This window comes from Micromys minutus (assembly GCF_963924665.1).
Source record: "Micromys minutus genome assembly, chromosome: 14".
Taxonomy (NCBI): domain Eukaryota; kingdom Metazoa; phylum Chordata; class Mammalia; order Rodentia; family Muridae; genus Micromys; species Micromys minutus.
This window is the reverse complement of record NC_137983.1, coordinates 50075140-50091371: the sequence shown is the minus strand read 5'-3', so window position 1 is coordinate 50091371 and position 16232 is coordinate 50075140. Positions and strand designations below refer to the sequence as shown.

General features: G+C 39.3%; 1 protein-coding gene across 1 annotated transcript in view; it reads right to left on the bottom strand.

Moving 5' to 3' along the window:
* Window positions 1-16232, bottom strand: part of CSMD1 (CUB and Sushi multiple domains 1) — a gene marked incomplete at its 3' end in the record, with an annotated part of 1481492 nt that overhangs the window by 70069 nt on the left and 1395191 nt on the right. The window contains exons 48-49 of the mRNA XM_080928326.1: window positions 14519-14665; window positions 11584-11772 (exon numbers count right to left, since the gene is read on the bottom strand). Coding sequence (XP_080784452.1) covers window positions 11584-11772; window positions 14519-14665 — 336 coding nt within the window. The remainder of the gene's footprint in view (window positions 1-11583; window positions 11773-14518; window positions 14666-16232) is intronic.

The following is a 16232-nucleotide window of genomic DNA, read 5'->3' as shown; positions in this document are numbered from 1 at the left end:
ACTCAAAACTGAAAAATATAGGCTGGCAGGATGGCTCAGGGGACAAAGGCACCTACCGCTCCACCTAACCCCCTGAGCTTTATTCTGGAGACTATGGTTGGAGGAGGTAAGCCTGCAATTTGTTTTCTAACATTCATATGTTCACTCTCTCTGTCTCTATCTCTCTGTCTCTGTCTGCCCCTCTCTCTCTCTCTCTCTCTCTCTCTCTCTCTCTCTCTCTCTCTCTCTCTCTCTTTCACACACACACACACACACACACACACACACAATGAAGCCTTGGTGTTACCTAAAAATTCTACTTTTTTTTTGAGTTTGTGCCCAAATATAGGGTCTAATCGATATAACTGTGCATTCGTATTCTCTCATTAACATTGTTCAGTCACTAAAATGTAGAAGCTGCTCCATTCTCCGCCAATGGATGCATGGATGGTATAAAATGCCTTTGACATGTACATAGTACTTAGCTTCCAGAAGGAAGGGTAATATAAAGCATGATACAACAGTGATACGGGGGGCACTGTGGCGAGTGAGGAAGCTAGAAACAAAAGGGAAGAACCTACTCATTCTCCTAACACAGGGAACTGGAGCAGAATTTTAGGAACAGGGAAAAGTTGTAATGTTCAGGGCTGGGGTGGGTTAGGGCATGTCTTTCAGTGGGACAAATCTCTGCATGAAGGAACCACGCCAGAGTGACAGAGTCGCGCTGCTTGCATGGCCTTATAGGAGGAGGTAGGAGCATTAATCTGGAGATTTGTACTCTGGGATTTTGCTGTGACAAAACCACAGTGTTTCTCTGATACAGAGGCATTGGGCAGGCTGATAAGAGTCAGATATGGAACAAGGAGAGTGTTCCCTTTTTATGGACAAGTAAAACTGTGACTCGGCACAGAGCATTCAAGCAAATGAACACAGTCTTTTGTTTTCCTCTGAGATGCATGTGAGCTCTGCCTGCACAAAGGTTTATGTCTCATTTGTGTGCTGGTGACTGAGGAGGCTAGAAGAGGGCCAAAAGAAATGGGGTTCGGAGAGTCATAAGCCATCATGCAGGTGCAAGGAATTGAACCGAGTCCTTTGGAAGAGCCGCTTCACTCTGGATGCTCTTAACTGGTGAGCTATCTCTGTAGCCCCACTGAATATCATTTTGGAATAATTAACTTTGAAGAACATAATACATTCTCAAAAATCATTAGCCTGGATATTGGTCTGCATCTTAATAAAATAAAGATTAAAGCCCATAATATGGACATAAGCATGACTCTTATATTTAAAGGCTCTTGTGATTGACAGGACAACAGAGGAAGACTCCCGCAGAGAGGAGTGCTCCCACAGTATCTCCCAACAGTCGTTGCTAGAAAATCATATGATTTTCCCCTCAGAAAAAATTTCACTAATTCTTTTAGGAACTATAATTACTAGTTCTTGAAAATGCAGAGTGAGCTTAAGCCACCAACCTAGGAACTCAGGGAGAGATCATAAGCTCTATGGTCAGTAGTCCTGCTGACTTTCAGAAAAAAGGATTTTGTGTATTTCCTGTTCCTGGAGAAAAAAACTTCTAAAGAGGAAAAGCTCAGGGGAGAATCTGCTGTTTCTACTGAAATCATGTCTGGAGGCCTCAGCACTGCTCCCCTCTCCAGTGAGTCAGGCCAGCTGCAGCCCAGTGGGAAGGTGATAGTAAACATTGTCAGGCCAGGGGAGCACTGCCAGGATGTTGATGGAGAACATGATGTTGGGCTTAGTGTATAAACTAACGCAGGAATTGCCTATCAGAAAACAACAACAACAGAGGAAGGGGAGAAAACTGTAGCTACACATGAATATAGTGATGGATAGGTGGTAGGTAGATAGTTGGAAGAATGGATAAAGAGATGATAAGAAGGTAGATAGATAGATAGATAGATAGATAGATAGATAGATAGATATAGAGATAGATAGACAGATGATAGATAGGTAGGTAGATAGATAGATAACTAGATAGACAGATGATAGATATATAGATAGATAGATAGATAGATAGATAGATAGATGACAATAGTTATATGGATAAAGAGATGATAAAAGATGATGATAGATACAATATATTTATAGATAGAGGACAATGGATACATGGATAATTAGATGGTTACTGATGATTGAATATATGATAGGTAATCAATAGATAGCACTGACACATAAGTAGGTGGACATAGTGGTTGGGTGAGTGAATGAATGGATGGGTGATTAATAAACATATGGATAGGAGGGCAGAGGGCAGACTGAAAGATGGATACCTTCAGAGCTTCTCAGGAAGAAATCTACAACTGAATTAAAATAGAATGACAAAGTTGGAAAGTCATATTCATTGGTGACAGAGAAGTGATAAAATGATACAGTTCAACACTCACATCTCATGGTAGATGGACAAGTGTAGAGGATGGTTTCCATAACTTCAAAGGCATTGGAAACCTGTCCTGTCAGAGTCTCCTGCAATCACTCACTAAGAGAAGCAACTGGGCACTGCGAAATCACCATTCCATTGTTTAAAGGAAAAAGAAACTATATCTGGGCCTGCAAATTCTGTCACCGTTAAGGGACAATTCAAAGGAAGCTCCCTTCCATCTTACTCTGATGGCTGCAGCTTCTCTTAAAATAGACAAAGTTTATTCATCGGAACACACATGCTTAGTTTACATAGACAAACTGTTGAAATGAATACTTCTTTGAAAATCCCAGATTTTAGTTTCCCTTGAACTTTGCTTCAGTCAGAGAAGCTGAGATGCCACTGCTGAGCACTTGTATAGGCAGTGGGGGCACACCCCATGGTCTGTGCACACCCACGCTGCAGGGAGCTGGCATGAGATGTCATCCCCTGGTCTCTAGAAATGCCCTGACTCTTGACTAGTTGAGTTGTTGAGTCTTTTGTATTTTTCTGACCCAGTTTCTGAAAACACTCCAAGAGAAACACTCAAGAATCTAAGAGTAAAGCATCTTATAGTCTTGTCCTGACAGATACCATTTTTCATGGACAACATGGAATATATAGAGTCTGGAATCTGTTCATCAAGGTCACAGCAGAGACTGCAAATTTCAGACACTGCACAATAGTGGAAACTATGCACTTCCAACATCACAGAATATTGGGAACTCCCATTTATGCTCATCCAATGTAAGGCTTCTGACCTCACATCTTTGGAATGGAGGACTATCACTAAAAGTTCATTGAAATGATGGCTTTTCTATTTCATGATCAACTTCAGCAGGGGATCATGTTGTTGTTAAGGGTAAAAGGAAGTCACTAACAGGGAAGATGGAAATGAAATATAGATTGAGAAGGTTCCCTGGCCTGCCCAACATCTAGCCTCTTCTCTCTTGTTTTGCTTGTTTCCATTGAAAACCCAGACTCTGGCTCAGCACACAAAGGTCACTAACAGCCTAAGCTATGATAGCGTCTACCCATCTCTAAAAGGGACATTTAGAATAATAATCATTGATCATTTGCCAACAGTGTCCATGGCAAAGGCCTTGACTCTATGTGAACATAAGGTTATCAAAGCTTCCTCTCTTGTCACCATCCTCTTTGAATTCCTATCATACCCACTCATCTTTATGGGGTAAGGCTCCCATGCTTAGTCTAACCCCAGTGTCCTCAGAGCGAGACTACTTGTCTCAGGATGACCACTTTGGTCTTCCTTGAGGGTCAGTCTTGATTTAAGCTGTGGGAAGTGGCAGAGGCCATGGACAGAATCCATGTTTTGCAAGTGAAGAGTCATGGGGACAAAGACAGTTTGTCAGTTGACATAGTTTAACAGCTAATTGAGAATGCAAAAGAATAAAACAAAACGAGGCAATTTTATCTCCATAATAATGTTAATATAATCGTGGTCAATGTTATCCATCAATTACATCCTATCTATTTATAAATGTTACTGTATAAGATCTGAGCAAGACTTTGTCACCAACACTCTAGAGAAGTTATAGGCAAGGCGTGGGAGAGTGATATTGCTTAGTGATTTAGCAATGAGAGCATTGCCTTTGCTCAAATAAGTACCTGCCATGTACATCCAAGCAATGTTAAATTATTTTTATGTATGAAAATGTGAAAAAAAATCAATAAATTAAGTAAGAACATTTATATTAGTTTATTAACTGTAATATTACTATCATACATATATTTTGTAATTATTAAATATTTTTTAATGTTCACTTTGTATATGTGTGTGTGTGTGTGTGTGTGTATGCCTACTCTGTGTGTGCATCACATATAAGCAGTGCTTGTAGAGCCTAGAAGAGGATCTGGGATCCTTTGGAACTGGAGTTATAAAAGATTGTGTGCTACTTGTGGCTACTAAGAGTCAATTCCATGTCCTCTGCAGAAGCAGCCAGTGCTCTTAACCACTGTCCTAGCTCTCCAGCCCATAATCATAAAAACCTTACATGATTATTTTATAATAGGTCCTATTATTTAAGTGTGTTTTCTTTCTGCTATTCGAATAAGCACAATGGTGTGAGCCACTATATATATGTAAGTCCTTACAATCATCTTTGTTTTACGGGACACACGCAAATATTGTGTGTATATCCTAATTCCAGCTTACATGGGTCAAAATAACTCTAATACCATATGCCTAATATGCTCCTTCACCTATAGCACAGCTCTTACATGTGACAAGTAAGATAATAAAATAGTTCACCATCTCCCTTCCCCTGATCCTCTTCATTTGGTTCAAAGTAAGTACCACCTTCCTCAGTAGTCATATTCTCTGCATAGACCTGAGCAGGAAACTTGCTATCAGGATCTGATGCTATTTGCTGAAGAATTTCACATCAACTCCACTGACTGATAAAGCAGAGTTTTCTGATTTTCATTCATTAATTTAAAAATATTACATTGGTAATGGCTTCATCCTCTCTGCCATTTATATCTTAGAACATGGGAAAATCTAACACTTCCTCTGGGTAGCAAACTTCATATTTTGATCATTTCCCTGGGCAGCTACTTCAGCCCTTGTTAATGTTTAGGTTAATTAAGATCTGTATCTCTGAGATGTAAATTTCCTACTTCAATCTTCAAAGAATGTGCTTGGATTTAATAAAATTTCCCTATGTGCCCTTTCTAAATTCTTGTGTTCATGTAACTCTTGATTTCCTATAAATCTTTACCAACACACACACACACACACACACACACACACACACACACACACACACAGTGTTGGTCTAACAGGTTGAATCTCTGAATTAATACACCCTTCTCTGCTTGTATTTATGCATAAATATATGAGCAATCTCTACATTAACTATTTGTTTTTATTTCTTCTGTTGCTGCAGGTTCTTAGAAAGCTGTTTATTAAATAAAGGTCTCTGCCCATGCTCATCCTAGTTGAAATACAGACATTGAAATAATTTTCAAACTTACCTGGTACTGAAACAGAAAAGACATCTAAACAAACATCTAAAAATCTAAGCAGCATAGAAGTATACTTAAGACATTGAAAAGCAAAAGCAAAACCCAGTATCTCAGGCCTTCTCTTCCTCTCAGCTCTACCTAAAAGAAAAGAAATCTCTGTACCATGGCTCATACAATGCAGTCAGCCTACAAATCTGCTCCTAGCAAAGCAATCAGAAATAATTGGCCTACAAAGCTGCTCCCAAAAGTTCATGCTCCACTGGAGGGAAAAGAAACCTCAATGTGACTGGATGGTACCAGAGCACTCATGAAACTAGACACTATCAGAATCCCACTGAACTGCTTCTAGAATCTGGTTTCCATCAAGGGTGTAAAAAAATTGCTCAGGACTTCAAAACAGATCCAGAAGGCAGCCAAGCAATACCAACCTGTGCGCTATCAAAGCCAAATGTTATGTCAGAAGGTGCTCAGCTAGCTCACCACATACATGGCACATGCTTACAAAACATGGAGGGGGAACATTTCAAAAGAAGAATAAATCATATTTTTTCCTCTTCCTCTTGTTATCTTGAATATTAGATAATTTCCTTGAGGGGGTCAAAAGTTAACAAAGTCTACGATATTGAGTGTAAAAGCAGGGCTATGAATCAGGTGTTGGCAGTTTTTATATTCTCATGTGTGAATTTTTAATAAAAAAATGTGAAGTGCATGCATTAACACAAGTCAAAATGTCTCGGGGAGCATGTCTCAGTAGTGCAACTTCATAGTGATTATAAATGAACCTGTGAAACATTCCCTGACAATGCTAGCATTTAGATTTATCAAAAAATAAGTAAATTTCTATTGATACTTTTTATCATTCAGCAAGTCACTGTACTTTTTAACTGTGTCACCTTACATGGAAGCATACATGTATGTAGGTTGTTATTGTCTAGTTTCTGTTTCTGTATGTTTGCTACTAAAATACCTTAAACTATGAAAACCACAAATAAACAGATGGACTTAATCTACTTATCTTGCTAAGGTTCTGAACCACATATATTCTTTTGAGAAAAGTCTGATTCTTGATGCCACATGTCAGTAGGAACCTTCCAACTATCAATATCTAGGGATAAACCTAAAACCTAGGGTCCCGTGGGCCCTGCTGACAGGCATTTCCTATAACTCCATCATGACCACGAAAGGAAAACGTCATTTGCCTGGACTCCTCCCAACTGCACTACATATGTTGGAAACCACATGGAAAAGGCCATCATTGGCCTCACAGCCCACATCCATCTTCTCAGAAGTTTTGACTGAGGTCCACTGGCTCCCAAGGGGACAATGTCTGGTACAATGACTTATACTGACTCTGCCACATCCAGTTCTCTGCAAACACTGGATAGTCGCTTGTCTGGGTGATCTAACTTTCAATCCTTCAAGAATCTTCCACAGCCAGTTCCCAGAGCTCCACACGTTTATTCCTACGTGCCACAATGGGGGGTGTCCCTCAGTGACCTGTTGAACTGCCTCGCATTCAGACTGTAGGTAGTGCAGCTCTTCCTTCTAGAGCACCTGGGATTTGTAAACCATCAGTTTTGTAGGTAAAGGCCACACTGTCCCTTTAGTGAAAGCCCATCAATTATCCAGTGGCCTAAGCTCTACCCAGGCTTTTGACAATCTCCACTCATGGTTTTTTATGGCATTCAGAGTCATCACTGTCAAAGTCCTAAATCAAAAGTTCTGTGTCACTCCTCTCTGCCCTGTCCCTGCTGCTCCCACCCTTCCCCAGGCTGCAGAAGTGGAGGACAAGTCCCAGGTCCTTTATCCCCTTTGCATCATTTATCTATGCTACATAACATGCTTACATTAGTACTCGTGGCCAGCACTGGTGATGCAGCATGGATGCCAGGGTCACAGCTGATCTCTGTAGCCAGTTTCAACCTGGGGGACTCATAAGCCTCTTGTGATTAAAGCCCCTTCCCTATACACTTGGTTCAGCTATCTTATGAGAAATGGCTTTGTGCACAACCCCTCACTATTACCTCAGTCATGAACCTTACCTGTCATACTTGTCTGTACTAAGCAGGGGTAGGGAAAATACATTATTTAAATTATCACAAGACACAGGGAAATGATGTCCCCGTGGGGAAAGCCCTGAGCTAGGACTTGCACCTGTGTAAGTGATTGAACTGTCCTTTGTAGCCTGGCCTGAACTTGACCACTCCCATCACCTCAAATGTTGGCAGACAGGAGGTCATTAGTTAGTACTAGTCCCCAGTTGACCTATTCTCAACTCTCACACTAAAAATGGATTGAAATTGAAGACAAATACAAAGAGGGCAGATTATGCATGGCCTGGTTTCCTGTCTGGTTCTTCACAGAAAGAATTTGGATCATATAGTCTATTACCAGGCAGAAGAGGAAGTTGTCACCTGCTCAGCTCCTTAAGTGTGTTAACATTAAACAAGTCAGCTAGTGTTCACTGCAAGCCTACTGACACTAATAAGTCAGTGTTGGCGTCATATGATAGTTCCTCTTTCAAAGGGTTCTTTTGTAGCTGATGCTTTGGAAGGGCTTCAGGCCAACACTTTCATTTACTGCTTCAAATAAAACGGACGAGGGAGTATCTCTTCTGGAATTACAGCTCATGAGGCCAAGTCTCAGGCAAGAACTCCTGCAGGTCCTCACCCTTAGGAAAAACTCCCTCAGTAAATCATGGGAGTATCACACTTGACTTCTAGAACAGCTGCTGGTTTACATCTGCATGATGTGTGAGCTTGGTTCCATCCTGATCCACGGTCAATGGATGGACCTCACTTTACATTTTGCTTGTTGGGATTTTGGAAAACTGGGTTAAAAGGGGTTTTGATAAATATTTATACAGTTCTGAGCCTGGCTCACATACATAAGCTATTTTATCACCACACATAGACATACACACACACACACACACACACACACACACACACGAGAGAGAGAGAGAAAGAGAGAGCCACACACTTAATTTTAATATTGCAGTTAAACTTCCATTAATTTATAAACAAATCCACATCTCTAGAACTATTGAGTTACTCCCAGGACAAAGAGGCATTATAGAAGTAAGTTTGCATATGAAATTGAAGCCAAGGGTCACAATTAATCCATGTGATTTATACACATGTAAAAAAAGTTGTGACTTACTAAATAACCCAATTAATTAATCAGTTATTTAGTTACTCCAGCACTTCATATCAAATTCTTTAGCTATGTAAAGGATGCTTTGCTATTAACTTTTTAAAGGTAAAGATCTTAATCCAGGAGCTAGGAGCTCTGGAAGCAGGCGGTGTTTGAGATACTGAGATCACAGAGACAGATGATGCTCAGATTTTCACAGTGAGGTCTCCTCGGATAGCCTCATCCGTATGTTCATACAGTTCAAGAGCAGCATAAGCAGAACCTCAGAAAACACAGCTCTCTCCCACCCATGTCTTTGGCTACAGCCTTTAAGATACTATGAGATAATTCTAACTCTACAGAAGTTCACTAAGATATATAGACTTTGGGTCTGGTAATTTCAGTGTGCAATGTGAGTTTTAAATGAATCAGAACTAATAAAGTTCTTAAAGTTATGACATTAAAATATGAAGTCTTTAACTGCTGGAAAAATTAGTAAACTCTCAAGAGATCAAACTATTTGCCATCAACTGGTAAATCATTTCAATCAAAGACAATCTGTTCTTCAAATCTGCCTATCTTTGAATAAACTAAGATCTAGCAACAGATAACAATGGTTTATGTCTTTTTTTTTTTAATGGTTTATGTCTTAACAGTGTGATTTTGAGAACAAAAGCTTAATTGTATAGTTTATGGGCAAGATCTGGTTTTTCTACTTTGTTGCCCTTGGAAACGCTTGCAAAGTGCAAGTTGAAAACAAAAGGAGATGAGCCCGTACCAAAGCTCCGCTCATACAAGGCTGCGAGCATTAGCTTTCAAATAAACAGCTGTGTGGGTACTGTGCTGTTTAACAGGGGCAGCTTGAAAGTGTGCTCTGTGATGCTCCCGTTTAACTGCATCTCTGAGATAGTGCAGGAAATCTCAGCTCCCCCACAGGCTGCTCCTCAAGATGGAGATCAGTGTATTGATAACAAAACAGCTGCTTGGCAGAGTTTCTTACTCTGAGGCAGGAAATGAAGGCTGCAGGACAGGAGATATGCCTGGCTTTATCAGAGAGGATAAAAAAAAACCAAGACATCTTTGCTGAGAGAAATCATTTAAAAGGTCAAGCTAAGAGAGAAAAATAACTCTCATTTCTCAGACACCCATGGATGACATCCGGACTGGTGCTCCTGTCCTTCCCACACTGTCAAATTGGAAAGTGTATGAGCCCAATTTTTAAGGTCAAGCCATCATGGATGAGGAGGCCTGGGTTCTAGCCCTATCATTTGGGATGCCAGAGTCTTATGTAAGCCTAGAGCAAGTGCCATGTGAATTCCCATCTAGCCCCAATGGCAGTAGCTACCTTCACGCTATATTAGAAGGTATAGTCTCACTCAGTGCTTATGCCTTTCAATAAGCTGACACCCAACTATCAAAACTCCCATTTTACAGAGCAGGAAAAACATTGGGTCATCAGGTATTCCCTTGACACCAAGGAAATAGGACTTTTTCATGTCTCACCTGACTCTTCATTTGAGTAACATTCCTGCCAACATACTGGATTCTCTAAGATCGGGGCTAAAACAAAGCCAATGAAAACAGCAAAGACCAGAAAGATTCTGGAACTACATAAGACATCTGAGGGGAAATTTTGTGATTCCAAATGCTTGAAGATACAAATGTATTACATTGCTTAAATTTGCCAAATGTTCAAGTGCCCGGCCAAGTGACCCCAGTGCCATAGTCCGAAAACACCAAAAGCAAATAAGGAGCAATACTTTTTCTTGTCCAAGCGGCCTCCTCTGGAAGACACTTTTAGCACTCCTAGCAGGACAAGCTACTAGGAGCTACCTTCCTGTTTATCTTACATTAATGAAGACATTCTGAAAGTGAAAACAGAAACCAGGGTAAGGTTCTGATAACATTGATTTGATGGGAAAATATACAAACATGATCCTTGTTCAATATATTCTCACCCAGTGGTTGCAGAAAATTGAATAGCTCATGTAAGAGGCGAATGAGACTGTGGATTTTAAGATCCATTCATAACTTATTACTGACTTTTAGAGGCAGAGAGTTTATTGTCAATTCAAACCTCATTAAGACAAAACATTGAAAAGTTTGCCACCTCCAACCCTTGAGTCTACATTAAAATCGTTTACATGAAAATTGAGTTTCTATGCATCTGATATATAAATTTTTTAAAAAATGAAATATTGAAATCAAAATTAATAAGTTATAGATTAAAATGGCCAAAAAATATAATAAACAAAGATTGTGGCACAAAGGAAAAGTTTCTAATGTAAGCCAAGGAAGTTAGAATTTTTGATAGGGTATATTCGAGATAATGACCAGGTAAAGCTATTTTGAATCTTAATGGGGTGATACCTTTTTAAGATTCAAGATGAAGAGTCCATTATAATCAGAATAACTGTAGCCACAGCATAGGGACTGCCTGTTCGTTTTTCTGAATCCAGACAGTATAGAGTCATGGAGCCTTTTGCAAATGTTAGCATTGTTTGCATTAGCCATGGGAAGCTAAACTGGACCATTTTAAACCTACTGTGATGGTTAAGTCTCCACTGTCCATTTGACTAGATTTACAGTCCCAAGGAGGCAAACTCTGAGCATGTGAGCAAGCATTAACAGAGAGGACTGGCCTGGTAGGAAGACCCACCCTGAGTTTAAGTGGCTTGTTCATTCTCACGAATTGAAAGTCCATACTGAACAAAAGGAGGAAGGGCAAAGATAGCTGAGAACCAGCATTTCTTTCTCTCAGCATCTTTGTCCAGGGCTGTGAGTAAGCAGCCTTGACCTCTAAACATTACAGCCTAGAACCACCAAAACATTTTTCTGGCATCCTGCTCGGATGAACCATACCCAGGAATATTGAGCCAAAATAAAGTTTCTTCTCCTAAGCTGCTTTTTGTTTGGTATTTTGACACATCAAAGAGCAAAGAAACAACTACATAAATATTCTGTTTCTTATCAGTTCTCATCCACAATCTCTCATTTCTGGAGAACAATCAAAGTTAGCAGAAAGAATAGCAAATAAGGGTGGGTGGGCGTAAGCCATCTCTTACCCTGGCAAAGTGGTGCCATCTTGTCCCACTGGTACACGCCCACTGGATTCCGTCTGCAGGTTGCATTGCTGTGGCCAATCATTCGATATCCAGGCTTGCAGAAGTAGTGTACTTTGCTCCCCAGAGTCCCAGTGGTTTTATTTAAAATGCCACCATTCTTGAGTGTAGAGGTGAGGCTGCAGTAAGGAGCTAGGACACAGAAACAGATACAAAGAGGTTACAAACCCAACCTGGGACACAGGAATGGCAGACAAAAGGGACTTAGAAGCTGGGCAGAGAGCCACAAAAACTGGTGTTTCAAGTAAGCATCCAACAGCAGCACAGGGTTTCCTTGTGGATCCTAGGGCCCTGCTGCTGTATTTTAGCACTAGGCAGGGTGCTGACTACAGATGGCCAGGAAGTGGCAGAATTTCATAGTGGGAATCTACAAGGTAACCTCAGGCTGCCAATCATAAAGACAAAAGCAAGAAGTGATGTGGCCTTGCTTAGGGTATCGCCTTTGCAACCTAATCATTCTCTACCCTTTAAGAAGGGAATGATGCAAAAAAGAAAACAAGCATTGAACATTGTTTTGTTTTTGTTTTCTTTGCAATCAAGAACATGATGTTTTGTTTATTGGTCCGATGGACTGTGCTTTGATACAGACATACAATTTCTCATATATTACATGAGATTTGGGTAAAGTCTTTGCTCAATGTAGGACTTTATGTTACAAAAGAAAATCTGTATCAGCCACAGGTATCCCCGTTTGTTAGGAGACATTCTTAAACTCAGAGATGGCTTTCAGTTCTTCTTTATTTACTTTACTTTATTTTTTATGTGCATGTGTGTTGTGCCTGCATGTATGTCTGTACATTACATGTTTGTTTGGTACACTTGGGGCCCAGAAAAGGGGAGTCAGAGCTTCTGGAAGTAGAGTTGCAAATGGTTATAACAAACCTTGAGGACACTGTGACACAAACCTATGTCCTCTGTAAGAAAGATCACCAAGTGTCTTTAGTCAATAAACCATATCTCTAGCTTTCAAGTATTAGTTATATGTATATAACTAATATATATATATATATATATATATATATATATATATATATATATATATATATATATAAACACACACACACAAAAGTATACATGGATACAAGTACCCTCAGAGACCAGAAACCAGGAACTGCACTTGTAGAATGTTGTAGGCCTTGGAAATACTGGGAACCAAAACTATATCCCCAGCGAGAGCTGAATGTGCTCTTAATCACTGAGCAGTCACTCTAGCCCGAAGAGGAGTTAGTTGTTTGTCTTTTTTCTTTATTTGATATTTTATGTATTTACATTTTAAAATTCTAAAGCAATAATTGGATGGCTGAGAATTCCTACATCCTATTTGTATATTTGATGAAATACAATTGATGAATCTGCTTTTCTATATTATAAAACCTTACTATTGCCTGTCAATAAGTGAACATCACAAGGTAAGGAAAGTTTGAAGCTGGAAAGCCCCATGTTCCTTTCCTCATCCACCTGTTCCCCTATCACATAGCACAAAGCCCAGGTTCATATTTGGATGATATAATGTTGATCACATACCATGGGCTGGAAACCACGAGTCTATCTCTGGATGAACTCCTAACAGACAAGTTTCTGAATTCTAAGGAAAAAAAATCTGTGTAGGTATATTACACAGATCATATACATGTGTATATATTCATGAACATATGACACTTGCAGGCACACCTCCATGACAAAACAAAGTTTCAGGGCTTCTCATCTGATGTAGTTATATAAAGAGAGTCTGTTGCCCCATGCATAGAATAATATGCCTTGCAAAATAGAAATTAGTGTTTGAAGATTTTGACATATTTCACATTAATGAACTTCTGTTCACCATGCCTGCATCTGCATGAATCATTTGTGAACTTTGAAATAAACTTGAATAAGCTCAATAGTCTGAGTGTCCATTCTTCAGAACAATCCCGTGAGTCCAGTCCTTGCTCAGGTACTGTGTGGCACAGACCATGTGCCATGTTTTAAAACATGTGACCATGTTTTAAAACCAGAGAAGGCTAGAACTTTCCAGCCCCTAACATACGTCTTGCCCACTCAGGCTGATCTCTACCCTGAAAACACCACCAATGGAACTGAAAACATCATTCAGAAGACCCTGCTTCAAATATGCTGGATTCTACTATTCAAAGGAAGACAGGTCTCCAAGACAACCCCATTTACCACTGACTGAAAGGAGCTTAGAGTGCTGTGCTTCATAAATGAACTGTTTCTAGGAATTCAGTCCCCTTATGCTCTCATGGGGCAACAGCAACACTGGACTAGTGTAGATTGCATTGAAGATTGTACATAGGGCTTATCATTTCATTGATGCACTGGGAGATTTAATTAATTTAATACTAATAATAACTTACAAACAATGATTAAATTTGGAGAAAGGATAAAAGAACTCAGATTTTGATATAGAACTATACATGTATATATGCCAAATGTAGACTTAGAATGTAGATATTTATATAAATATAGACTAGTATATAAAGTATACGCATATGTAAAAATAAATATATTCAATGCAATAGATAGAGTGATGTGCTAAGGACAATAGTGATTACTGTTTATGCCATTTATGGAAATATAATTAAATCTCATTTGCTCCCAATGTTAATGCTAATTTTGGCTATAATACTGTAATTTGGGGTAAATGTCTTTATTATGTATGATATAAAATTTTAACTTTTATTTTTAATCAATAAATTATAAAATATCAATCAAGTTTTCTCTTTAGTTTAAGGTTCTCACTCTAAGCAATTCCCCAGTATGTTCCTCTTGGTGGTCTTTGATTGAGAGAAATCAGAACTTTACCATAACCTAGACTTAGTGTTAAGATGAATGTGGCACTGAAAACCACTCCAGATTATGCCCAGGCTCTGTTATTTACCTGCATAGCGAATCTTGAATCCCTTCTTGCTGGTTGCATGGTCTGTGGACCAGCGGAGGTATAGATGGTTACTTCTGCTGGTAAAATTGGACTGTTCAGTGTGGTTCCCACTTAAGACCACTAACAGAGGACTTTGCCCAGAAGAACCTCAAGAAAAAAGAAAAGCAAAACTCTCAGATGTGAGCATTTACAAAACACAGATCATTCAAAGCTGCTGATTAAACGTGTATACACATGTACAATATACAGCTATTTATTTCCAAAGTGAAGAAAAATATTCAAAGGAAAATAATAATAAATACATTTCATGGTAATGAAACAATGTGTAGGAAGGAGAGGGGGACTCAAGTACATAAGTTACTGGTGACATTTTATGGAAATGAATGAAACACATCAGTGAAACAATGACTTTTAGAAATGAGAACATCCTTTTATCATATGCTGCAGGAATGAGCTTACTTGCAATGTCAGTGGTATGTAAGTAAAGCCCATCACTTTGGGGAGCCATTTGATGATACATAGTGAATTTAAAGCTTTAATTCCATCAACTCTAGCACATAGGTACAAAAGTTACTTACTTAGTAAATATATTCCAAAATTATTGCTCATGAAAAACTTTGGATCAAACCTTTTTTTAAGTGCTAGAAATATCATGGGCAGAAATTAAATGTATAGAGTATCTAAAATTAATAAAACACACACACACACACACACACACGTGTGTGTGTGTGTGTGTGTGTGAGAGTATGTGTGTGTGTGTGTGTGTGTGTGTGTGTGTGTGTGTGTGGCCATTCATAATCTGAATTTATCAGGGCATGGGCACCACTTCCCATTTCATTCAGAGAAAATACTGACAGATCACAGCTTCACTTCTTCACTTCCTCTTACTCACTCACAAATCACTTTTAGGGACTTACCATGAATAGAGCTGCTCAAGGCTCTGTTGGACTCTGCACAAACATACATTAAATTTCTGCTCTCAGTAACTCGGAGATTGACTGATTGCCCTTGGGCATGTGCTGTATATAGAGGGAGCTACTTTGAAATGAGTTAGCAGGGTTGGGCCTTGACTCCACCATTAATGGTGTGTTTTAAGGAGAAGTGACTAGAAAAAAGATATATGGAGAACAAGCATTTGATGACCACATGTAGATGACATGCTTACATGCCAACATGAACCTCAGAGACCCAGCTTCCCCACTGGTCATGGACTCTCATTCTTCAAGTCTTAGAAAAATATTCTCCGATGTGTATATTTTATCATGGGCTTAGTTATAGCAATTGTAAGAATACATGAGTTAAAAAAACAAAGTAAAAACATGGATGTTTGTATGGAAAAATGAATCTTCTTGTCATGAAAGATGGTCCCCAAAGACTGTCTGCAAAGTGTCCTGTATATGTCCTAAAAATTGTGACCATACTCCAAGTGAAAGATGGCAGAATACAAGCTGTGTGAGGTCTTTTCATGGCTGTTAAACAAGACCATGTGCCATCTGAAGTAATTATCACTCAGAAATTAATTATCCCAGGCTTGCCATACTTGAAATATCATTTTCTCTGACAGAAGACGAGCATTTTCAAGAGTTGCTAATCCCACATCAGATCCCTTACTATTCTTCTTCTGATCTCTGTCTAGATCATAGTATATAGGCATGTTCTGGAAAGCATGTCTCTACTTAGCCTCTACAGAAAATATCCTAGAAAGGAGAGGTGC